Raw genomic sequence first — 26811 nt, 5'->3', positions numbered from 1 at the left:
AATCCAACTATTGAACATCAGGAAAGCCAAAGCCATCGTTTGCAGCTCGCACCAAAAACACCCGGGCCTAGAAATTGGGTTGGGGCGTCAAAGTGGCGCAAAAGTCGGCGGAGCGCAGGATTTAGCGCGGCGATCGGAGTGATACCGATCGCCAGAAATTCAGTTTCAGTGCCCCTCGAGGGACACGGGGCGAGGCTCGAGGCGCTCCGCGTCCTCTTAGGGCGCTGAAACTGATTATCGCAGCGCAATGTGCCGCAGCGCCACATGCTGGGGCACGGCACGCTGCGGTACTGCAGGCCTTCCTCCCACTGTTAAGGGGGAGGTGCCTGCAACAGCGTGATCCCCGATCGCGAGTGCTGGCAAATGAGCCCGGCACCAAGGAGAAGTGCCGGGCTCTCGGGAAACAGCCGGCAATGCCGCGGGGGGTGGGGGGGGGGGGTTAGGAGGCCGGGGACGGAGGTGCTGGCAGGCGGCCGCCGAAAAAGCGGCCGCCCGCAACTCCACCTTAACTTGTGCCGCTGCCGGCACAGTAAGGCCCCGTGAACCGGGCGCGGGTAGCGAGTGGCGCAACTGCGGCGTTCGCTACCAAATATCGCGAACGGGGCATGAATGGGGCGCTGCGCACACTGATGACGCCATCGGTGGCGGCACAGCGCAAATGCCTAACGCCACCATTAGCGCCCCTACTGAATATCGCCGCAGACGCAGCCAGTGGCGCTACAGCCACTGACTGCCTCTTTAGGCGCTAACAGCTGGCGCTACTCACCCAATTTCTCCCCCCCTTTCTTTGTCACTGATTTGAAGAGATTTTAAAATCAGTTTTGTAATCTTAACCACAAACTATTATATTCTTGTTATCGTTACTATATGTAATGTCAATATCTTAGTTTATGAACAATCAGTTCCAATTTATATATTTTTTAAATGGATGAATCTAATTAAAAGTATACTTAAAAAGAAAACGTATAAAACACATAAGACTTTTCCTATGCTCCCGCATTAGGTCCACTGATTCAGACAATGAGTAATTGAACTATACAGGTCAGAAGGTTGCAGATTCAACCTATGGTCTGTGCCAAGTTAGCTGAACTTCTAACGGATGGTGATGGTGGCGCGGTGGTGATTGTCGCAGAAAATCAGAAGATGGGGATTATCAACTGCCGCCCATCTGTTTCTTGCCTGGACCGGCAACTGACAGAGGGATTTCTGGTGGGCACCTTGGATACCCATTTGCCTGCCTGATTTGCAAGCCTTTAAGTGGGCACCCAACACTCCCAACCAAAACACGCAAGAGGCTGCTTAAATATGTAAATCGGGTATCTATTCCGGCTGTAGGACCCCAAGTGCAATTTTAATGTACAAATGGGCGGAGCATGTGCTGTGCATGGTAGTGCCAGTTTTATCGTTTGTTAAGTGGCCGAACCAGTAGTTCTTAAAGGGACCGCTGGAAACTGCTCAGGAAAACCTAATTTTGTAAAAAGATTGTTGTGGAGCCAGGGGGAGCACCAATGCAACCTCCCTCAGTCTTATGCCTGCCAGCCCACAGCTGGCTCATTCTTATCCACTCCCCACCCTCCCCCAGAATTTGCTCCACCCCCAACTGGTCCTACCTACTGGCTGGCTTCATACAGAAGCTGTCCGATTTTCCTCTGTAAGAAACCAGTGATGGAGCCTCCTTTTAACTCCTATTGCTCGTCAATAAAATTCAAATGAGGACCAAATCTGAAACTGGTTCAAGCCTCCCGACTGTGATCTTGGGCAGGCACTGCCGACCTTGTGCCCATTTTAGGTCAAAGTTGAAAATCCCAGCATGGTGCTTGCTCCAGATCATTATCCAGTGACCCCTGTTGAAAGTGTGTATGCTTTAGGTGAAGACATAATTGGGCTTGGCTGTGGTGTCAGAAGAGGTTGCTCTCACTCTTGCATGTGGGCTCATACATGAAGAATAACACTTGAGTTAGGCAGCAGATGACCTGCTAAAGCACACCTTACAGGCAAGGGGAAGAAAATTGATGGAAAACAGAGGAAGAATGAAAAAAAAATGGTCACTTAGAAGTTGTAAATTTCTTGTTAGAATTTGACTGGTGAAACATCCTGGAAAATTAGTGAGCTTCTGAATTTTCAATTATAACATTTTATTTACAGCAAATGATACAATCTACTGGACAGATATGGGAAGGAGTACAATTAGCAGAGCTACACGAGACCAGACCTGGAGGGATGATATCATTACTAATGGCCTTGGACGGGTTGAAGGCATAGCAGTTGATTGGATAGCTGGTAGGAGATTTTCTGCCCATTTTCAATTACTTGCTAATGTTGTAGTTTGATGGAACATTAACATTTATCTCTTCTACATCTTTCTCAGGCAATATATACTGGTCAGATCATGGCTTCAATATAATAGAAGTTGCAAGATTTAATGGCTCCTTTCGCTATGTGGTCATATCCCAAGGGCTTGATCAGCCACGTGCAATAGCAGTTCATCCAGAAAAAGGGTAAACCAGCTTTTATTTATGAAAAAAAAATCAAGATGGGCATATTCAGTGTCCTTTTTCATTTTGATCAACGGAAATTTTCCACACCCTTGCCTGCTCCATTCAGCTGAGCAATGTCATGCTCAATTTCTCATTCAGTCACTTCTAAGTTCATAACTGAAAGTTTCTGAGTAGTTAGCTTCAGTTAAAGAGGATAACTTAATGATATAATGGTTCGATCCACAATTCAGAAAGCTGTCGAAACAGGCCTGTTTTTTACGGTTTGAAAAATATAAAAAGATGTGATAAAAACAAATTAACATGGAACTCTTTAATGACACATGAGTGCCATTTTGCATTTTTGAAGAGTATTTTTTTCAGCTTAGAATTGATGTTGCACAGACTGAGTTCCATTTTCATAGCACATCTTAATGCTGGATTTAAATCATTCCTAAAAAGGAATTGTGAATCGTTGAATGCTAAATTTTATGTGCAACATTGAACATTTCCTTTCCCCTATCTCAATGTTTTCTATCTTTCTCCCTCTCTCTCTCTCGCTCTGTCTCTCCCTCTCTACCCAGAAAATGTCAAACTAAGGTTTTAGGGCACTGAGGTTGGATATATGGAGCTGATCATTGTGACATTCATTGAATGCCATCTTGTGACATCAAGAAGGGAAGTGGAACTCCTCCTTGCCTGGCAGAAACCAGGCAGATGGAGCAATTCAAATGGTGCGGGGGACTTACCTACTGGCTTCCCTTTCCAATCTAGCAGACTGTAATTTTAAATTGTAAGTGAAAGGGACACCCGCCAAAGCTGACGAGGTCCTTTTTGAAATAGGCAGATGACATCATCGGGGCCTAACTGCAATGCTAACCTGAGGTCTGATCGGGGGAGCCGAGGTGGTTTTACTCACCAGGCCAAATCTACCGGCAGCTGGATAGAGCAGCAAGCAGAGGCCTAGATCAGATTCATTTAAAAAGTATTTTAAGGTTTCTTTGTGGGCTAAGTGGTGTGCTCTTGGCCACCCCCCCCCCCCCCACCAGATTGCGATCTCCTTCCAGACCCACCACCCCATTCCTTACATCTTACCTTGGTGCCAAGGACCATTCTGTCGGGTCACCGGTGGCAGCTTCCTGCCATCCCAAATCTTGCTTCCAGCCATTGGCCCTGTACTGATCCTTGCCTGGTCGAGGTGGGAGTCCTAACTTCCAGTTTAAAATGAGGCCCAGAAGCTTAAATCTCACTGGGTCTCCCGCAGTGCTGGCATGCGAGCTTGCCCCTCCCCCCCCCCCAAACGCATCCTGCATCCCGTTAAAATCAACCCCCACATCTTTATTTTAAAAATGAATGATCCTGCTTTTATAATGATGAAACTGAGAATGTGGACAAGTCTCTCTGCTTTGGTGCTCGCTTGACTTTCCTTCTATTGCCCCTTGCAGATTTTCTAGGATCAGCCTCATTATCATAGTTTAGGCAGGTCCCATGGAGGATAACCACCTGCTCTGAGGAGCTCATCTACGTGGGGTGGGGGGGAAACGGGGGGCAATTGAGGGAGAAGGTGGTGTTGCAGATCTTGGGCGCTATCAGCAGTGGAGCAGGGCTGACTCTGGGCTAGCTGAAGAGGAAGGTGTGTTAAAATTTTGAAAAAATATCAAGGTGGGAAGTACAATTCTTTAGCAGACCTTATAAATGTTAAATCTTCTCCATCCTATCATTGCATACCAGGTAACATGCTAGTATTCCTTGCCTTCAGCATTGCTACAGCTGTAATCATTAAAACTGTAATGGTCAACTAATAATGTCACGCCATCAGGACTTCACAATTTAAATATATTTGGCTGGATGTATTCAGTGGCTGCCATCACTTCCAGCAGAAAATTCTGGAAGGGGTAACAATCTATAGGGAGTCAGCAAAGTGGCTGCACCTGCCTGATCCAGATCCACATAAAATCTGGCAAAAAGGGAGCAGAACATATTGTCCTTTCACTATCAAGGAGAAGACTTCAAATTGAAAGTAATTCCTCCAGAGTATTGTTTCCCTCCAAGGTAATACTGAGCAGCAGTTTAGACTTGGCGATATACTAAACATTTAAGGGATACAGTTAATTTGTCACGGCATGTAGAGTCGCTGTTGGATAACCATTTCAACTGAAAATGACATCATATGCATCTCAGCTGCAGACTTTTTTTTTCCCAGTAGAGAAGATCAGATTGGAGATACCTGGTTGAATTTAGCAGCACAGTGTTGAGCTTGTCATATGCTCCAGAAGCAATATAACCCCTACTGGAATATCATGAGCTGGGAGAGGGTTAATCACACTATTGGCAAGAAAGAAATCAAACTGCGCAGAGCACCCCGTGCCCTGTCCAGTAGCAGCTGCTAAATGAGCACCATCTCCTGGATTCCTTAATGTATTACAAGGTTATTTTTTTGTTAAATGTAAATTAATACTAGATAATCCAGGATTCCATACATAGGCAGGGACCTATGGTTTTAAAAGCTCCTACCTTCCATATTCTGTTTGTGTTTTTTTTAATTGTGGCTAAATTTAGCTTGCCTCTAAATTACAATGTTTTTTGTGAAACAGGGTAAGATGCAATAGAGGTTAGTCAGAACAGAATATAAGCACGCCCTAGCATATTTCTCTCTCAACTGATTGGCAGACAGTCGAGATCCAGCTCAGTGTATTGATTTGTGCCTTTTGGGTCTCTGCTGGGATTTTGTTTCATCCACTATAGAAAGCTTTATCAGTTTTCCTGTCAGGAGCTTTTGGCTGTTTAAATAATGTCAGTCTGCAGTTTTAAAAATAATAACATTTGAATTGTTAGTTTGAGCCAATCAAGTGTTACTTAAAATAAAAGTCAAATCTATTTTTGAACAATACACTGGATAGTTAAGCTCTCTGTCTGGCCAACTGATTTATGTACCCCCTAAAATAAGTCTCAGTAGATGAATCCGAACTATCGACTGGAAACTTAGATTAGTTCAAGCCACTTTCAGTATAGTGATTATGTTCAGTGAGTATGGCTTCAAAGGCTTTACTTTACAGTGTTACAGCTGCATGCTGGTCATCAGTAATGCAAATCATTGATTTTAAAAGTTATTTATTATTAAAAATATAATTTGCATTCCTCACTCTATGTCCTTGGCCCCAGAAAGATATTAAAAATAGAATTGCAGCAGTACTGTGTAGCTATGGTCGGTGGCAAGTAATGAGTTGGTACTGCGTATGGAATTTGTTATATTGTGTATAATACATAGCTTTTAAGATGGTGATGGCAATGGTCCATAGTCTTATATATAATAAATTGGGAATGTTCTAATAACACACATGTTTTATTCTTGGCAACATATTTATCTTTTAACATAGGTTCATGTTCTGGACAGAATGGGGACAGAAGCCTTGCATTGGGAGAGCACAGTTGGATGGATCAGAACAAATTGTCCTCGTGAGCTCCAACATTGCATGGCCAAATGGGATATCAATAGACTATGAGGTTTGCCACCAAATTCGTTCCAGAGAATGTCGACAACATTTTCCTTCAATTACATTTTAACAAGTTGTTCCTTCCTTGAGCTCTATATTATTTTTTTTTAAATAAGATGCTCAGACCACTCAATAAAAGTCTGCTGATGTTTACTATGCGATTGACCCTCAGGAAAGTAAATTGTACTGGTGTGATGCCCGCACAGACAAGATAGAAAGAGTTGACCTTGAAACTGGAGAAAACCGAGAGATTGTGCTGTCAGGCAACAACATGGATATGTTTTCAGTTGCCGTCTTTGGGGTTTACATCTTCTGGTCTGACAGGTAATTTATTTTCCCATAAGTGCTTAGGATTCAAAATGTTCTCGCAGTGCCAGCTTTTCTATCCATGTAGGATTAGCCCTTTCCTAGCAAGGTCACAATGAGAATCCTGAATGGAAATAATTTCCTGAGGTGGACCATTCTGATATTAGAATGTGAGCAACAGAAGTGTCTAACACAGGAGTGGGTCCTGTGCCTCTATTCTGTGGTAAGTCGTCACTTTAATTAAACTATTCTGTTAATTAGCGGTTTTAACTTTTGACAGAGCACATGCCAACGGCTCCATCAAAAGAGGATACAAGAACAATGCTGCAGATGCTCTGACCATGAGAACACATCTTGGAGTAAACCTGAAAGGCGTGAAGGTTTTCAACCGAGCCAGAGAAAAAGGTCTATTTTTTTTTTATTGTTTTGCATTTGAGACTACATTCAGCACTGCACTAAACTCTGTAACCAAATGAATAGTTACCTTACTTTTAGTGAATTTTGTAAAGTTGTTTCAAAAATTTATTTGGACAAAAAAGTATGTTATGTTGGATAAACTAGATGACATTCTTTAAGGGAGTTTGTCAGATAATAATACTACTTTCTTCTAATGTTACAATGCAGTTAAATCAATTGGTATCTGGCTAATCTTTCAAGTATAAATAATGCATCAAGGATGGACTGTTCAATCTTTTCTGTTTTCAAATGTCTCAGTCTTTATATGGCTGACACTCCAATTTACCCAGTCTGTGAAGTAGGTTTTATCACGTCTCAATCAGGCTGCATAGTTGAGTTTACCATACATACGTTTTCTTTTGAAAAAGAGTAATTAACTGCTAGCATGGTTAAAGGAGGCTGATTTCCTAAAGTTGATTAATGGTTTACCATTGTGATCTGAGCTATGGCCTATTGTCAGACAATCCCAGCTGGAGATCCAAGGTGATTGTGAGAGGACAAAGTACAGCAGCATCCACCAAAGAGAAACGTGGAATTAATGGGGACATAGTGTAATATAAATAACTGTGGGAGTGTAGAGCTATTGTACAAATACATATTTGAACAAAAAGCAGTATTTACAATTATGATTATTATACAGTAATGGTATACACTTAACATAAGTGTAAGTCTGGGCAGCCCAGTAGTAGAGCACATTGGGATATAAAACATTTGCTACAGTGCATTAGTAGGATGTAGGCTGACACTCACATGTCCCAACATGATGGATTTCTTAAGGCTGATTTCCTTTCTTCCTTCTCTGCATATAGGCGCCAGTCAGTCATAGTGCACCCTTGTACAAGCGAGTTCAGGTCAGTAGCCTATGCCCAGTGCACCTCTGATGAAAGCCTGCCCTTTGACAGGGCATTGCGTTTGGAAAAGAGTGCCGAGATGCAGCCGCTCCTGTAGTCTTTGAGAGATCTACCACAGAGGTAATGGCTGCAAAACTGGAGCCAAGAAATGGTAGAGTAGGGTAAATTTTAACTCTTAACGCTCATCAGATACCAAACATGTAGGCAGTTAAAAACAAGCAGGTTACAGGAAACTTTGGTTTATCTGGAGGTTATCTGTCCGGAATGCTCGATCCACTGGCAAAATTCAGGAGTCGGTTCAGTAAGTTTTTTTTCTTTTCGTTGCTTTTTTTTCACCAGTCAGGCTCTGCAAGGTCTAGCTAAAGCTGTTGCTTAGCTACAGAGACGCTTGCAAGCTACGGCCGACTGTTTAGAAGCTGTACAGGGTTTGTTGCTAGATACGGAGCTTAAAGCTCCGTATGTTTTAACATTAGCGCTGGTTTGTCCGGCAGTTTTGATGGGATGGCAACAGCTCGGTCCCGTCGGTGCCGGATATCACAAAGTTTCCTGTACTTACCCGCTCGTAGCTCGATCCTTTCCCACCATTTCCAATTCCCTGCAGGTGGATGATGTGCTCGCCAAAAGCAGACGAGACCCTCATGATTTTATTCAAATTGAGGTCCCATTAGGTCAATAGGACCCTGATTTCATTTTAACTGGGGCCTGAGTGGGGAAGTCGGCATGGCTTTGTCGTAGACTGAAGCAGGTCTGCAACTGATCTGCAGACTGAACAGGACCTCTAAGGTAAGAGTAAAACTTTATTTTGAGGGGCCCGAAGGAGCTCCTCTGAGCCTCACCAGGAATGTCGCAGTCACCCTTGCTCCAGACTTCTCCCCCTTCCTTCCCACGAGATCCTCCCAAAACACCCTGCTCATCACTTACCTGCAAGATGACGGACAGGCAAGAACCACCCGATCTTTCCCTGCCGGCAACTGCTCTGCGCCCTCTTCCTGCATGTTCTGGCACTATTTAAATGAGGCCTAGGAGTTAAAAGACCCCGGGCCAGTGAGATCGTTTCACACTTGCCCCGTCCCCACCTGCCCAAAACCCACTTGGGGTTAAAACTGACCCCAATCATGTGCTTTTGCATAAGCTGATAAATCCAGGTGATGGTTACATGAACTGTAGAGGTAGAAACATATTTTTCTCCCTCTTAGATCTGTATTAATGGAGATTCATGTTCCGGTCTTTAGGATTAGATCTTTAGATTTTGCATCATGAATACCTAAATTTTGGAATCCCAAAAAAATATTCTGTAGAAAATATAATTACTACGGCTTAGAAAGAAAGAAAAACTTGTATTTATATTGTGCCTTATCACATCTCTTAAACATCTTAACATACATATATTTTACATGCCATATGTCAGGGTGCTAAATTCATTTTTGTTGAGATCCAGCAAGCTGTGAGGGACAGTGAGAGTCTGTCAGAGGTCCAGAACTATTGCACAGAGCGGGAACGCTGGGTCAACATCTACCAGCTTATTGAAATTAAGTACACGGCAGAAATGTTTAAATAAAAGCAAGTTCCTCAAACACACTGCAAAACCCACTCCAGTTTATAAGTAATTCATGATGTTTTGCATTGCTTGGGGGAATGTAAAGTAAATGTGCAAGTATGAAATCAAATCTATCAAACATTTGTATGCATCAGACAATATCAAGTCCTTGGAAGATCCAAAGTGCTGGATTTAAAACCAATTTTTTCCTGCTGCATTTATTTTATCAGTCAAAACGCATTAGCTAACATTGATGACCTAACAATGCAATACTATATCATGGCAGGTACCAATATCTGTGCAAACAATGGGGGATGCCAGCAGCTTTGTTTGTACCGTGGAAAGGGTCAGAAAACCTGTGCATGTTCGTACAGTGTTCTTGCTGAGGATGCAGTCAGCTGTCATGATTACGATGGATACTTGGTGTATTCGGAAAGAACAATATTGAAGAGCATCCATCTTACAGATGAAACTAATTTAAATCCTCCAATAAGACCATATGAAAAACCAGAATACTTCAAAAATGTGATTGCCTTGGCTTTTGATTACCGGCGAAGTACAAGGGGAACCAATCGGATATTTATGAGTGATGTTCATTTTGGAAATATCCAGCTTATCAATGATGACTGGACAGACAGAAGAGTAATTATAGAGAGTAAGTACATATCTGAAATGCTTGAATATTGTTCTCATTGCATATACTTCACTGATGATTAGTTACTCGCACTTTGACTATAATACTCAATTAGCAAAATGAGAAATCCATAGGGTGTATGATGCTCATTTATTACATTTAATGGAGTACGATAGTGCAGTGGTTATGTTACTGGACAAGTAATCCAGAGGCATGGACTAATGTGAGGACAGATTGAAAATTTGAATTCAGTTTTAAAAATCTGGAAATAAAAAGCTGCTATCAGTAAAAGTGATAATGAAGCTGTTGGATTGTGGTTAAAAAAAACATTGGTTCAGTAATGTACTTTAGGGAAAGAAACCTCCCATCTTTACCTGGTCTGACTTCAGTCCCACACCAATGTGATTGACTCTTAACTGCCCTCTGAAGTGGCCTAGCAAACTGTTACCAGCAGTTCAAGAAGAAGGTCCATCATCACCTTCTCAGGGCAACTTAGGGATGGCCAATAAATGCCGGCCTTGCCAGTGACACCCGCATTCTGAGAATGAATTTTAAAAAACACCCAGCTAAGCCGTCACAGCAGTGCTTCCTTTTACTTAGGAAATGTTCCATTGTGATACATGATTAGTAAAATAATTATTGTAGCACCATAAGGCAATACAACATCCAGTGGTAAATGGACATGATGTTGTTTGGGTGCTTAAGAGACCTGTAAATAGATTTGATAGTTCTAAAATTCAGTATCCATCAAAAGTATGCTTCTCAACATGATTAATGTAGGGGATTTGTATAATTTTAGTTGTGCAGATCATGATCTTGAACTTTGTATTTTCATTACAACTTGTTCCCTGCTAGTTGCAGGCTTAATGATTGGAGCAACAAAGATTACTGTTACTTGTAAATCAAATGCAATTCAAAATCTTATTTTCTACAATTTCCTAGATTGTTTTTTAAACATAATTTAACTAAGTAATATTCTTTAATGATCAACCTTAAACTGTACAGTTTTATTTAAATGTGTTTTCTCCCCTCTGCTCGCTTCCTCCAGTGCACACATGAAGGTGTTGACTGCTGGCTGGGATACTGTTTCATAGATGCTGCTTATCTTCCAATGTTTGACCCAAGTCTTTCTTCATGAGTGAGCCCATATAATATATGTCCAGAAATTATTTAAAAAATAAATTGAAAAAGAGAAGTATTAAAAGGCACGGGGGGAGGGGCAAGCAGGAAACTGAGAGTAAACTAGGATAAAACACTGACGCAGGTTTGATAGGCCATATGGCATGTTTCTCTGCTATAATAGTCTCTGAGTCTGTGTTGGCAAGCTATTTGACCACTGAAGACAGTTACACACAGCGCTTGCAATAGAAGTGCTGGTTAGCCATCAAGATCGGGCACCCTAAGTAATGTTCCCTTCCCTAGTCCAGGGCTGTTGAGGGAAATTATAACACCCCTTTCCCTGCATAGATCAACTAACTCTGCCAAAACTGTGAATTGAAGCTAGAATGGTCGTCTGTATGGCTCAGCTATTTATTGCCAGCTGAGGCACTGTCACAGCTATGAAACTGTAAAAATATATTGGAGAGACTTTAAAGCATTCACTGAAATATGGCTTATATAAAATAATGGTGACTAGCCCTGTATTTTGAAGGAACAACTCACAGTGCAAGTAATGACTGTTGTTTCCATTTTATTTTTTACCTTTTAAATATTTTAATTATGGTTGGAATAAGATCAGATTAGACTTGAGTATATAGACATAGAGGAATACATGTGCAGTGAATTTGTTTGTCTGATTCTGTGTAGTAAATTTTCACTTTCACCACCTAAGAGATGATCTGGCAGAGCAGATATGTAACCCATCCGATTTTCATCCATTGACTTCATGGTTGGGCAATCTGCTTCGTCTGATTACTGCCCAGGGTGAAGCCGAAGATTTACCCAAATGTTATTTAAGTGGCACCTTTGACAAAAAGTTAGTGAGCCCACATTTCTGGATTTTGACATCAAGGTTGACATGAGGTATGTTCTGAATATTGATTTCTTTCTTTTTCCATTCGTCAAAGCTTTAAAGCTAAACACAAATGCTTCCAAGAGGGTTGGGAAATATATTGACACTAAAAGCTTTTCCTGGTGCTGCCAAAGTCAATTGAAAATTTGATGTTGACAATAATAAATCTAAGACATCATAGTCCATGAGAATATCATTGCATATTTTATATTCCATGTATATGTTCTAGACATACCATAAACATAAATTGTGACTCATATTTTACAGTGGATATATATTTTTATAAAGATCATTTTGTGGAATATGCAAAGTGCTAATTTTTATCCAGATCATCTGTTGATGTAGTTGCACAGAACAGGCAATAAAAAAGACTCAGTACTCAATTTTGCCATAGATTATCATTAAGGCTTGCATAATCAGCACAAGAATGAAATATTCACTTCAATTATTTAATCTTAAATCCTAGTGAAAGATTGCTCAAGTTAGACATTACCTTTAATAGGATTGGTTGATTTATAGGAAGAACCTAACAACTAGGAAAATATCGAACTGGAACAGAAACAGAAATGCTGAAAGTTTCCACAGATAAATATATTATCTGCTGTAAAGTAGTCTTCTCGTAAGCAGCTTACAATTTGAATTTGGACTATTTAATTAGATAAGTGATTTTTTTTCTATGACAGAACAATTGATGTGATTTTCATAATTGCAAGGGAGTTAAGGTGTCAGGGAATGCTTTATTTCTAAAAATTAGACAGTACAATATAAATTCCTGTGTGAACTTATATTGGCCTAGAAATTCAGTATAGCCACGTTTGGGGTGCTACAGCCGGGCGTTTGCTAAATTTTGCGCCCGGCGCAACTTAGCGCCACCTTTGCCGATATTCAGTTGCAACACCCCAAGAGGTTGCTGCTGCGCTAAAGCAGGCGATGCACGACTATCGTAAGGCGCTAAGCCGGCGAGCCGGGGCGCTAACATCGAGGGCGGGCGCAGCGCAGGTGCGGCGAGTTTCTGAATGAAGGCAGACAAGCTGGCGCCGGTCAGCTCTTAAAGGGGGAGGGTCGACTTGTTTGGCTGCCATGCCCTGCACACTGCAGCCCTGAAGCAAGGCCTGACCATTGCTGGTTCATCAGTTCTACGCCCTGGACCATGGGGAAGCCCGCTAATCTTCCAAATCCCATTGCACGCTCTTGCTGCTTGTCCAGGGTCATGGGGAAGGAGATGTACTGACGTCTCCTTCTGAAAAGGGCATTGGTCACCTGGCGGATGCAGCAATGTACCATGAACTGGGAGATGTTGGCAATGTCCCCAGTAGTGGATTGGAAGGAGCCGGTGGCATAGAAGTTGAGAGCCACCATCACCTTCACTGCCACCGACAGAGACATCCTGCTCCTCAGCTGTGGCTGCAGACCTCTGCGAAGCAGGTGGCAGATCTCAGTTATCACCTCCCTTCTGAATCGCAGCCTCCGAACACACTGCTCCTCAGACATGTTCAGATATGAGAACTGCTGGCGGTACACCCTGGGTGGGTAAGGCCTCCTGTGCCGACGCCTGTTGGCCCTTCTCCGTCTGGCCATGACTGGCACTCTCTCACGGCATCTCTGAGCCCTTTGAATGCAATGCAGTAAGCCAACGTTTCCACCCATTGCAGCCCCCATGATATGTGGTGACTCAAGGCTATGGCACTGAAAGTTAATTCCAAGTGCAAAGCTCTGGCCTGAAGCCAGAAGTACCTGTGCGAGCGCTGAGTCAAAGCAGAAAGCTCTCTCCCTTTGTCTCTCTCCAAATATCCGTCTCTCAAACAGAAGGATTGGCACAAAATGGCTGCCACTTATAATGCAGGAGGAGTCCCCTTTAAATAGCGCCCCCCGCGCCCCGCAGTGACTGGGAACCATTCCCCTCTACCAGTCACTGGGAGCGCCAGGCGCAAAGGGGGGCGCCACTGAAGTTCCGGTTCGGAGCGCACCAAGGGCGTTGCACCATGAAATGATGTCAGGATCTGCACGCGCAGCTGAGCGGGCGCTGCAGTTTTGCGCCGCCGCTAAATCTTGACTGAAGTTCGCGAGAGGCGCAGATCGCACCGCGCCCGGGCGCTAGCCGCTTCGCGCCCCACTTCTCGCCTTCTTAAGGTGCTAGCGGCTGGCGCTAACAACTGAATTTCTAGGCCATTGTGTTTAATGTGGTTTGCTTATCTGTTTCTGATTAGAACCAAGGCAAATACTCTGCTCAGTTTCAAGAGTAGAGAGGATCAGAATATATAAGGAGTGAGGAGTGATGCTTGCAGGGTGTAGTCTTTCTTTAAAACTTTCTCTTTACTCTTTAGGGTTCCGAGAAATAAGGAGCAACTGAGGCTTAAAACTTTTCTAAATGATTGGTTTATTACCAGTAAAACAATCAATTTTACTGATAGAGATGCTTACAACCTTAGTCAGTAATACAACTCAAAACTCAGAATAATCAATTCTTCTGCTTCAGGAAACTGAGAGGTTAATTCTTCATTGACATCCTTGTTGGTCGCCTTCTGGTCTTTCTTCTTTCACTTTAAAATGGCTGTTCTTATATCGTTCTTGCTGATGCAAAATAGTAAAGTTTCTCAGTCTTTCATGGTCTAGCCAGGCGGCTCTCTTATCTTTAGCCTTGCCCGAATCTCTGCAAAAGTACGTAAGTTTTGAATATAGAACTTGGTAAGCAATAATAATAGCTTTCAAACTTGGCAGTAATCCAGGGTTTCGAGCCCATCTTTTTAGTTTTCCTTAAAACTGGTATTAAAAGTCCATAAGAAAAATCCGAAATCCTTCACGGTGTGAGAGAATCAATGACATTGAAAGGAGGAATGAATGGTAATGAGAGGGGGAAATAAATAGCAATGAAGGCTGGAGGGGGAATGAATGGTTATGACAAGGAGAAGGATGGGGGATATGAAGCTGTGAGCATTGCTTTATATTACATAGAATTAAATAAAATTGCATTGAATCTACAGCAAAGAACTTCCACCATAAGGAGAAACCTGATTATGGAGACATTCTCCTATCTTTTCATCCTGACCATCCTGTACAATAAGAGCATCCCTGAGAAGCCGGGTCATTATCCATCTATAGACCCTCTTATCAACATTTCACATGATACAGAAAGAAAGACATGCATTTATATAGCGCCTTTCACAACCACCGGACGTCTCAAAGCGCTTTACAGCCAATGAAGTACTTTTGGAGTGTAGTCACTGTTGTAATGTGGGAAATATGGCAGACAATTTGCGCTCAGCAAGGTCCCATAACAGCAATGTGATAATGACCAGATAATCTGTTTTTGATATGTTGATTTGGGGGATAAATATTGGCCAGGACACCGGGGAGAACTCCCCTACTCTTCGAAATAGTGCCATGGGATCTTTTACGTACACCTGAGAGAGCAGATGGGGCCTCGGTTTAACGTCTCATCAGAAAGAAGGCACCTCCAACAGTGCAGCACTCCCTCAGTACTGCACTGGAGTGTCAGCCTAGATTTATGTGCTCAAGTCCCTGGAGTGGGACTTGAACCCACAACCTTCTGACTCAGAGGCGAGAGTGCTACCAACTGAGGCACAGCTGACACTTATGACACAGAAAGCTTATGTCCTGGAATCTTTCAATAAACTCTGCACAAAAAAGCATTTAGATCCAATATATTACAGTGTCTTTACACCATGGTGTTTCTCCTTTCTAACAGTGTCTATCTCTTGTACTCAGCATATTAACCTGGTGCTTCATCTAAGTGGTTCCCATGATGCAGGAAAAGGGCAAGAGAATGGCAGTTGTGTGTCACTGTCGGTTTCTGGGGCACAAGATGACGCCCCATCTCTGTCAGCAGATACACCTGATGGGTCAGCTTCAGGCTGCAGCACTTCTGCTGCTGTGGGGACAGACCAACTCTGTATACCTTCTTACTCCTGTGCAGTCGGTGAGGGAAAACTAATAGCTGATAGTGGAGCCTGATGGAGCGAGAATACCAACACCCATGGTCTATTCCACCCTTCCCTTTATCCCGGTCTCTCTGCCTACAGATTTGATAGTTGTTAAACCTCATAGCAGGATCGGCAGGGCATGGGGCGGACATTATTCCCTCTTTGATGGAGCTATTTTTTATGTAAATCTATCCAAGGAGATTGCCACAGTGCAGCCTAAGGGCTGTATTGCTGCCGTCTGAGCATTAATGAGAGAGCCTAAGACTGGAAACAAGGCCTCGGCGAATGGCCGTGGAGCTGTCTCTCACTCCAAGCGTCTCTGCATAATTTACATATTGTGCATCAGCAGCTCACACATTCAGGATGTGACCTCCTCCACATGCCATGGCGCGGAAGCTGCTAGGCACATCACCCAGTGACTGCAACTGTACATCATGCTCTTGTTATCCATTGCCTTCTCTCTCGGAGGTATGGATGGAGTTGGAATAATTGATATTTGATAGAAGCATGGACAGGGAGACCTATATATCAGCTTTCTGTCCATAGTGGATATGATGGCAGGAACCATCATCATGCTGGCACAGTAGCTGGAAGGCCTTGTCAGGGGGAACAGCAGTTCAGGATTTGAGGAAAGGTGCTGTTAATGAGAAAGGATGCTGCAGCAAAGACTCCATGGTAAATAAAAGGCAATCATGGAAAGATTTTATGGTAGCATAAGGCTTTGTAGATAGGAGTGCATTAGCCAATCCATTCATATTCAATACGTTGTAACAGGGTTTTCTATCTTGGCACACCTGGAGAGGTCATTAAACTTTTGCGGTGCAGCAACCAGGTCTGAGGAGCAATGCTGTCTGTATTTACATGGAATGCCACTTCCTGACTCACTTAGCACAACAGACAATGATCAACCACAGGGAAAAGACTCCCTGCTCTGTTGCACTGACTATAATAACATTTCTGCAGCTCCCTCCTGCTCCCACGATTGTTGATTGACATAGCTGGAGCCAATGCAACAATGTCCCTTTAACCTGCTGCAGCCGTTAAGAGCTTCAGTAGCACACAATTTCCCAGCCATTATAGGGTGAGCTGCCCATTCAAAGCATGATTCGTACCTGCAGCTTGCCCAATATATGTTGGCTGAACTTGGAAAGCTTGGTGGGTTCAGCAGTCAATGACTCAGGCAGGTGCTAGTCCTGCTGCATCCACTTCCCACTTGTTCCAAATGTAAGATTAAAATTGGCCCCACTGACTCATGATGTAAAAGTGCTGGCAGCCCTCTGATACCTTGGTCAAGTGGCCATCCTTTCAGGTACGAGTCAAGACAGTGAGCGAGAAATTCTGACATTCTCCGCTGCAATCTCTGATTTCCAGTGGCATTGCAGTGGAGAGTGTAAGAAAATTAGGACAGTGAGACCTGCTGTCACCTCACTGCTCTACCGAAGATTACCCCAGTAGAATTCCCTCCCACGCGCCTCACTTAGCGCTGCCACCTGGGGTCGCCATGTGGAAGGTGGCGGTAGGCCTCATGAAGTAACGGCAAATGTCAGTATCAGCCAGCGGCTCAGTGGGTAGCACTCTCGCCTCTGAGTCAGAAGGTTCAAGTCCCACCCCAGAGACTTGAGCACAAAAATCGAGGCTGACACTCCAGTGTTAAACCAAGGCCCTGTCTGCTCTCTCGGGTGAATGTAAAAGATCCCATGGCACTATTTCGACGAAAAGCAGGCGAGTTATCCCCAGTGTCCAGGCCAATATTTATCCCTCAATCAACATCGAAAACAGGTTATCTGGTCATTATCACATTGCTGTTTGTGGGAGCTTGTTGAGTGCAAATTGGTTGCCGCGTTTCCTACATTGCAACAGTGACTACACTTCAAAAAGTATTTCATTGGCTGTAAAGCACTTTGGGATGTCCAGTGGTCGTGAAAGGCGCTATATAAATGAAAGTCTTTCTTTCTTCTTTCAAGTTCTTCCACTGGAGAGATAGGGCCTTGTGGCAGCTTCCTCTCCCTCCAATTGGCCCTGATCACTTATCTGCTGAGAGCCTCATTTTGCCCCATGGGAACTCTGGTCTGAAGAGGAGAATTCCCCCCAGAATATCAGTGAGCTATTTAACTGTAGAGCCAAGGTCAGTCCCCACCCCGCACAATATCCACACACACACATTCTAGTACAAGAACCAGATAGTGAACAGGAATGGAAACCTGGCTTAATTAATATTTCCCTTCCCTAGGCCAGAGATGCTGGGGTCAACTGTAGCATCCCAATTGGCTGAGAACTCGTGATTTATGAATTTATTTCTGACAGCAAGATGACAAAGGATTCAAATTTTATCTTGCTAGACGTTTAAATTCATTTCCCTACTGGTCATATTGCATTTTATACAACAATTTTGCTCAAATAGTCGATATTTTATTTTAAGTGAGACCTGAAAGAATTCTATTCCAGCTCTCATCTATCCATGTCAGTGTAGGGTATTGTTTCTAATTGCGGTTGGCAGCTGTAATATTTCACCACCAGGGCTAATATTTTAGGAAGTTATATTTCTGCATTAAAGTTAAGATCCACTTTATCATCAGCAACCGTATGCAAGAAAAATATGAAAAGCTCCCACTGTTATTCCATGTTGCATTATTCTCTGTGCAATGCCACGTACCAGAGATTGGAGAAAACAACAGAGTGAAGGAGGTACAGCTTTAAATGTGTCCAGCTACTTTATACACAGAGTGGGCTAACAATGCTGTTTTAATATATATTTTTTAACCTTATTAAAATCCAGCAGAATTTATCCAAAATGATTATTAGCCAAAAACTGAACAACAGTAGCTACCTTCAGTATATTAATGTAGATCAAGACTTAGGCTGAGATTTCCAGCGGGCGCGATTGGTGGCGGGTCGGGAGGGAAAGTGTGTTGTTTCCACAGCGGGTCAGGACCCCACTGTGAACCTGCCGCCACACGCCATTCCCCGATGTCAGATCTGTCAGTGCTGAGCAGACCTGACACACAGCAGTGGAACCCAATTCAGGTAATTATGACCTTGCTTGGGGATCATTAAGAATACATTTGAGCTCAACTTTTGATTTTACGTGCTCGCCCATGGGGTCCTCACTGCTCGTGGATCACATCTGTTAAGCTGAGGCGGGAGTTCAGTGGTCATTGAATCAACTGTTGAGTTGACAGCTTCAAATGTAAAGTAAAAGCTCCCACCTTACAGAGATATCTTCCCTGAACCACAAGCTCTTCCTCACTGCATTTTAACAACAGATTCACCATGCTGCAAGTCTTTACACAAGTCTCCATCCAGTCTGACCTCATTACCTCTCTCACCATTGACAGATTGCTTCTGTCACCTCTACTTCACGTGCCATCTATTCCATCACTCTCTCACCTTGGTCCTCAGAATCCCACCACGATCAGTCCCAACACCAGCAGCACCAACCACAACACCAAACTTCTCTGCAATCACCTGATGCTACACAGGACAGAGGGCATCAGCACCCGACCACATTGCTGCCTGGGAGGCCAGGGATGGCCTCACCATGGCCAGATTTACTTCACTTGATGCTGTACATCCTGGCTGCTACATGATGCGCCAGGTTGTCACCACCCCACACCAACACCATAAAGCATCCCTACAATGTCCAAGCCATTCCTTTCATATTCATCACCATTGCAGGGGTACCGTTATGTCTCACCATTCACTGCAACTCACTAAGCCACTTCCAAAAGGTGCACACAAACCTGTTCAAGAACACACAGTGTTGAAAATAAAGGTTTCAATGTTTGACACCACGTCAACAGAAACTTTACATGAATATTGCATGAAAAAACCTAAGTGCCTACCCTTGTGTGTTGTTAATTGGTATGATTGCACTAGGATGAGGGTGAGTGTGAGGAGTGGCTAGTGAGATGGGGAAGTGATAACGTAGATAGAGAGGGATGGGTGGAGGTGCAAGGTAAGTTGGTGTGCGTAAGAATGTGCAGGAGTAAGCTAGGAAAGGCAGAATGATGGGGATGTGATGAGAGGCACAGCAGGATGCGGTTGAGTGTGACTTTATACTGATGTTTCTTGATCTACTGAGATCATTGAAACATTTGCGACACTGCACCCAGGTCCTCCTGACTACATCCCTGCGTGTGCCCTCCTCTGCAATATGCAACCAGGCTGTGTTGATCTCCTGGGGAGGTCTCTTCCACCCATGGGAAGGGAAGAGGACCTCCCTGCGTGCTGTGACTCCATCCATAAGCATATGGAGGGAGTCATGGGGGAGCGTGGGTGCAGCCCTGTGCCTTTGTGCAGTCATTGTCAGTGTTTGCAACACCTCAATGCTGTAGAACACTGACAGCACAAATGTCAAAATAAATTTGAACATGGTCCCTTTAAGGAAGCCGGCTGATGATGAGTCATCAAATGACATCACCAGACCCGCTTCCTCTAATTGGCCGGGAAACGTGCTGGGCGGGCTAAACAAGCCCAATCAGGGGAAATTCATTTCACAGAGCGGGATCGGGACCCGACACCGACATCGCCTGCCACGGACCCGCCGATGTCAGCAAAATCGCAGCCTGAGCCTCAGGAGTAACTCCATTTTGAATTGTGTATTATTACAGAGTTTTCTGCCCGGTCTAGTAATAGACACTTACAATTTCCCCCCTTCTTCCCACCTCACTGGGCAAATGCATCAGATTATGTGATGTGATATGTTTAACCATACAGTTCATGATGTTCCAGGTTTGTTTCTCAGTCTATACCAAGTTTACTCAAATAAACCTCAGTGACCCCACATTAAGGAGGGGGGAAAATCAGCTACAGTAAGCAGTAGTGATTGTTATTCAATGATCTCCTACTGGAAAGTGCATAGGTATAGATAGGATTAGGTATATGATGATGATATCCTAACTTGACCAAGTACCTGCTAACATTCGTCACCTAGACTCATACCTGAAGAAAGGCACCAGAGTGCATGTCTTGTGTATGGTCATAAGATTAATGAAAATGGTGCAATATCAGGTAATCTACTAGCTGCTGTGATAGTCAGCATTATGTAGAGTTTGGGGTTAGTTCTTGTATGCTTTACACTTACTGGTTTGAATCCTGTGCAGTTTGCTTTATTCCTTCGTTTTCCTGGATATTCACAACATCGTGCTGTTATTTATCTCTAATTATGGGACAAAGATATATTAAAGATATAAAATAAACTTAATAACTTTATTTTATATTTTTAATATATCTTTGTCCCATAATTAGAGATAAACATGAGTAGCATATAGAAGACGAAGAAGCAAGAAACACTGAAAGAGAAAGATGTAAAAATACAATTTTTTTTGTTTTGGCACTACTTGATTTTTACTTTAAAATTTCAAAAGGGTAGCAATCCTAAACAACAGTAAGGATGCACTCTGGGGGAAAAAAAGAGTGTTTTTTTAAAAACCATATTGTCCCAGTTTAAATCTGGGATTTGTCAATCTCTTGTGGCATTACACATGAACTTTGGGGGGTGGGGGGCGCAGGGAATCAATACCAAGTGCAGTTTTTAGAACAAGCAGAGTTAGAAGGTGACACATAATTGGAACAGGTCTAAAAGAGGACTGTAATGCTGGAGGTTGGGGGTGAATAGAACAGTTGGGGGATGGGATAATACAGCAGGGTGGTAGTGAGGAGTAAGGTAGAGCACAATTAGAGGTTGGGGTGAGGTAGAGCAGGGTGAGGGAAAGGTTAGAGGTTGGGTGAATGAGAGTGGGAGGGGAAAGAGATGGGGAAGGGTGAAGATGACAGAACAGTGAGGAAGAAGCAGACAGGACAGAGCAGAAAGGTGGAGGGGAAAGGGGGAAGAATTAGGGAAAGGAGAGGAGGGGACAAAGAGGGGAGGTGAAGGGGAGAGCAAGGCACCTTTCCTAATATCTCAGTTATATTAATCCATATCATTATTTTAATACATAGAACAAAATTGTATTATTATGAACGGGGTGTGATGAAATATGCCATTCATCACTCACAGTATTCTCTGCCTGTGACTGTGGTTTAGTTTCGGTTTCATTTCCCTTACCTCAGTTCCGTTTCCTCACCATTGTATTGTATTGTAATGTATTGTGTGTAGGGCTCCGCCCATACCTGGCCCCTATGTAAGCTGGCTCAGCCTGCCTCGCATCCAGTACAGCAGACCTCTGGATGGAAGATACCTCTCCACTGTGTGTTACCTTCTAAGTTAATAAAAGCCTTGTTTTGTTCCGCTAACATTGAGTCTCGGATTTATTGAGGCACATCACGGGGTTTTAGTGCTAGATATGTGCTGGGGTTGTGCATTGAGACCGGGGACCATGGCCAGGTTGCTGAAGGCCTAGGATATCAGCCACATTTGAAGAGGGGGGTCACAGTAGTGAAGAAGAGTAAAATAATGTTTGTTGCAATGGCTGTATTCGGAGCTGGCTGCAATAGTAGATACGTGAGAGGGGGAGAGAGGGGAGGGGAGGGACGGGAGGGGAGGGATGGGACGGGATATCTCATTCGCACTTGGAGTCGGGGAAGGGAAGTTCTTAGATTTTTATGAAAATTATATAAAATATCTTTAGCCCAACAGAGGCATATATATTAAAATAAAAAATTGTTGGATCCCGCCAACTGTGATTTTCTCTTAGGCTTCTGGCAGACGGCTATGCTGCCCACCTTAAGCCAGCAGGGTCCTTCTTTAAATAGGCAGATCGGGATCTAATGACATCACTAGGGCGTGACTGCAATTTTAATTCCAACCGGAGCGGGGAAACCACCGCATTCTCACCAGGTGAAGACCAGTCAGGACCTAGCCAGGAACAGGAAAAGGCCACAACATCTAAGTTTTGCACATCCTTTGTGAGAATTGGAGGAGCAAGATTGTTCTTGCAGACCCCACAAGGAAAGTTTAGGCTTCCCCTGCCCATGATCACCTTCCATTCTCTAGCACGAGACGCTACCGGAAACCAAATTCCCACACTTTAGGTGTTAACGACTTGAGCAGATAATCTAGGCTGACAGTGCAGCATTCCCTCAGTACGGCACTGGACTATCAGAGGTGCCGTCTTTCTGATGAGACATTAAACCGAGGTCCTGTCTGCTTTCTCAGAGGATGTGAAAGATCCCATGGCATTATTTGAAGAAAAGCAGTGGAGTTATCCTCGGTGTCCTGGTCAAATTTATCCCTCAACCAACAACACTAAATCAGATTAATTGGTTATTATCTCATTACTGTTTGTGAGACCTTTGCTGTGCACTAATTGGCTGCCACCTTTCCTACATTACAGAAGTGAGTATACTTCAAAAGTACTCGATTGGCTATAAAGCACTTTGAGATGTCCTGAGGTTGTGATAGGCGCTATATAAATGCAAGTTATTTCTTTAATTAAAAACAGAAAGCGCTGGAGATACTCAGCAGGTCAGGCAGCATCTGTAAAGAGAGAAACAGAGTTAACGTTATTTCTTTCTCTGAGTGCCGGCAGCTGGCCAAGGGTCTCCTAATTTTCCATAAGCCATCAGCCATTTGCATCCACAGTCAGCTGGTGGCCTGTTAATGAGGCTCGTCGGCCTCATTCTGTCGCAGGTGGGCAAGAAATGAACTTGTCAGTGCAGTTTCCCGCCGGAAATTCACTGCGAGTTAAAATCCACCCCATTAAATTTAAAGTTTATCTCTGGAAAAACTTGTTAAAAAGAGTCAAATTGAAATCTACCTGAAGAGGAAAAACAAGATGGCAGCAGTGGCTCTGAATATTACCAGGAGCAGTCTCCTTTACAACTGCACAGAGCCACCCAGTGGCCAGTTTGTGTGATTACAGCAACATCAGGATTGTGTGACAGCACAAATATCCACAAAGCTGGGAAAGTCCTGTTAAAGTGACACCTACAGGCATCACAGGCAATTACAAATGTAACAGAGGTGTGGATGCAGTTAATAATGAAACCTCCAAAAGAAACATTTGTAAAGTCTGTGGGTTGTATAGCGAAGTAATACACAGACTACAAGAGTAACTTAAACAGGACTTTACTATTCGAAGGTCAGGGCGAATCTGCCCAATAAATTCTGCCACAGCACTTATATACCGGTGTGGTCACCGTCGGTATTACAGTATACAGCAGCCAGGATAAAGTAGTGCCACGCCTAAAATAGTTCTCTTAAAGGTGGACGGTTACATACAATAGTTCTCTTAAAGGTAGAACAGTTACATACACTACAATCCTCCCTTTTTAGCTTACAACATACTTATTCCCCATTAACATAACATCATAACATATCCAACTTCATGTTACAACAGTTCACAGAGGTAGTCTCTGCGGAAACAGTTCACAGATTCAGTCTCTGCGGGAAACAGTTCACAGATTCAGTCTCTGATCTTCTTGACTCGGTCCGGACCACGCCTCTGTGGTGTAGTCGGGTCACCTTGCTAGAGGGACTCATCCCATAGTCCTTCCCTAGACTTAACAGCTTCCGTCACTTCTGAACCACTTTTTAAAACAAGCAAAAAACAGTTGGATTGCCTTGGGAAATTTTCCTACCTTCCAACTGATTTGGCTCCGTTCGGGGGACCACGTGTGTGATCGGGTAGAGGTAATAATGGTTCAGATGGTTATCATCTTCTGCTTCGTCTTTTCCTTTTTTGCTTCTTGGAGACTCTCGGAGCTCCATTGTCAGCTGCCAGCTGTAACGCCACCATCTCCCTATGTTCCTTAGACTTTAAGTGATTCATCCTGATTTCGGCACTTTGGGAGTTCTCGGCACAAGCTGGGCAGACCAGGTCCTCGTAATATTCAGTGTCACTCAACAGATCATGGTAATATTCGGTGTCGTCCTGAGCTAGGCCAGCGAGAGGGTCTTCTATTTCCTCCTTACCCAGCTGGACGTTAGCCGACTTTTGTTCCAAATCCCGACATCTGTCCTGAAGAGACTTCATCATGCGTTCAGATTCATCCCGCTTTTTCTGGGCTTCCTGCAAGTCTTTTACTAATGACCTCATTTGTGATTTCAATACTTCAACTTCATTCGGAGATTGATTGATCGGACTATTCAATCCCTCTACTGAAGTAGCTGTTTCAGTATTCTGTTGTTCTACATTGCCGTGCGTCAGCGTACTTTTGGCATCCAAGGGCTGTTCTGCTGCAGACTTCTCAGTCTGGGTTGCCACCTCAGCTCTTCCAATGACTTTTGAGAGCTCCCTTCCCTTTGAAGATTGAGGCTCGTATTTAAGTTTTTCCCATTTTAGAGTTTTATCCCTCAGCATATGAATGAGTTGGCTGACTGTTAACTCTTCTGCCATCATCCCTTTTCCATTAACTACAGGGCTGTTTATAACCTTGCCCTGGAGGAGTTGGCTGACTGTTAACTCTTCTGCCATCATCCATTTCCCATTAGCTGCAGGGCTGTTTAGAACCTTGCACTGGGGTCCCTTTGCTGCTTCTACTTCGCCATCATCCGCAGCCTCCACCATTCGAATTTCCACAAATGAATCGTCCGGTGATGCTGCACCCGACTTCAGTAGGAGCTCGGAATTCATGGCGACCAAATCAGCCTTTTCTGCCTGCAACCTGCTAACAAGCGCCTTCAGTTGCTGAACATCTTGCTCCACCAGATTAGAGCACGCACCTTCAGAGACCGAATCAGCTTTGATTCGTTTGGCCTCCTCGCGCAGACGGTTTGTGTGCTCCTGCTCCATTTTCTCCCCCAGCTGCTTCTGTTGTCTTTCCAGATTCTCCCACTCTGTGTCCAAGAACTTTTTCATTGCTGTTGTCTCTTGCTCAAGACGGCAACTCAATTGTTCTAATTGCTGTTGTAATTTGAAATAAAGTTGAGTTTGAGCGCGGTGTTCCTCAGTAATGTATATGTCTGTAAACTGGACAGACTCAGAATTCTCTGTCAAACTATGTTGTTGTTGTTCAGAGGAATTCTGTTCTGAAATTTTGTTCTCCTCTGGAGCATAAGCCTTTATGCACGCCTTCGTTTTTCCAACCTCAGTCAGCAAGTTCATTTTAGACTTGTCTTTCATACTTGGGCTGGTCTCATCGTCATCCGTTTCAGAGTCTGAGCTGATTGTCTGCACCAAGTCCTCACTCGTTATTGCTTTTAGGTAGTGCCATTCCATGTCTATTTTCTTGATCCACTCCCGTCCTAGAAGTGGTGGTCCTCCCTCAGGTAGTACATATAAGTCCATTCCTGGGTGTTCTTTGCCCCTGTCTCTCACCTTGACTCTTATCTTCCCCATGGGGTATACTTTATGCCCCATGTATGTCTGCAATACGAACTTGGTATCTCTCATGAGAATAGCCGGTTGTAATCCCTTCGATTTATGACTGATAGGGCTGATCCAGTGTCCAACTCCATTTTCACTTGGACTCCGGCTATTTTTAGCATGACCCAGATAGTTTGTAGGTCAGCTTTCTTACTCACATTGTGAATTCTCAGACTACCCAGTTCCTGGCCGTTTGGGTCTGAATCCGAATTCTGTTCGTCTGAACTCTTCTCAGCCACCTTGTGTACTTTGTTGTACTTTCCCTGTGATGGCTTTTTTTGGTTGTTGGTCTTCTTTCCTGACCAGCATACTTTAGCTATGTGACCCAGTTTGCCACATTTTCTACATTCCTGGTTTTTAAACCAGCATTGGTTCTGGTCGCGTGTTGTCTTCCCACAACGATAACATTTCGTTGTACCCGAAGTAATTTGATCCACACTGAGTACCGCTGCCTTTAGCTGCATTTCCGCAGTTCCTTTCGCTGCGGCTTCGTGCGATGCTGCAATAAGGACAGCCCTCTCAAGTGTAAGGTCGTTCTCTTCGAGTAGTCGCTTTTGCGTTCCTTCCTTCGACAGCCCGCACACGAACTTGTCTCGCAATGCCTCTGTCAGATTTCCTCCAAACTGGCAGTATTTCGCTAGTCTACGCAGTTCGACCAAGTATTCCGCGTTGCTTTCCTCTTTCCGTTGCATTCTCGCATAAAATTTGAATCGTTCCGCCAACATCAGCGGTGTGGGGTTCAAGTGATCCTTCAGAACAGCAACAATATTATCGAAAGTCTGATCCGCCGGTTTAGCTGGTGATAGAAGATGCTTCAATAACCCGTATGTCTTCGCGCCCATCGAGTTTAGCAAGGTTAT

At 43.7% G+C, this 26811-nt stretch overlaps 1 protein-coding gene across 1 annotated transcript in view; it reads left to right on the top strand.

Moving 5' to 3' along the window:
- The window catches only part of LOC147120556 (low-density lipoprotein receptor-related protein 1-like), a 2135446-nt gene that overhangs the window by 1595032 nt on the left and 513603 nt on the right, over window positions 1-26811 (top strand). Inside the window, exons 36-41 of the mRNA XM_085986655.1 lie at window positions 2146-2280; window positions 2369-2498; window positions 5852-5978; window positions 6141-6292; window positions 6555-6679; window positions 9405-9773. Of these exons, the coding sequence (XP_085842781.1) occupies window positions 2146-2280; window positions 2369-2498; window positions 5852-5978; window positions 6141-6292; window positions 6555-6679; window positions 9405-9773 (1038 nt within the window). The remainder of the gene's footprint in view (window positions 1-2145; window positions 2281-2368; window positions 2499-5851; window positions 5979-6140; window positions 6293-6554; window positions 6680-9404; window positions 9774-26811) is intronic.

The sequence above is a fragment of the Somniosus microcephalus genome, chromosome 4 (genome assembly GCF_052327205.1).
Source record: "Somniosus microcephalus isolate GS21.2 chromosome 4, FLI_Smic_1.0, whole genome shotgun sequence".
In the NCBI taxonomy this organism is placed as follows: domain Eukaryota; kingdom Metazoa; phylum Chordata; class Chondrichthyes; order Squaliformes; family Somniosidae; genus Somniosus; species Somniosus microcephalus.
The sequence above is the reverse complement of the archived record's forward strand: the minus strand, read 5'-3'. Positions and strand labels throughout refer to the sequence as shown.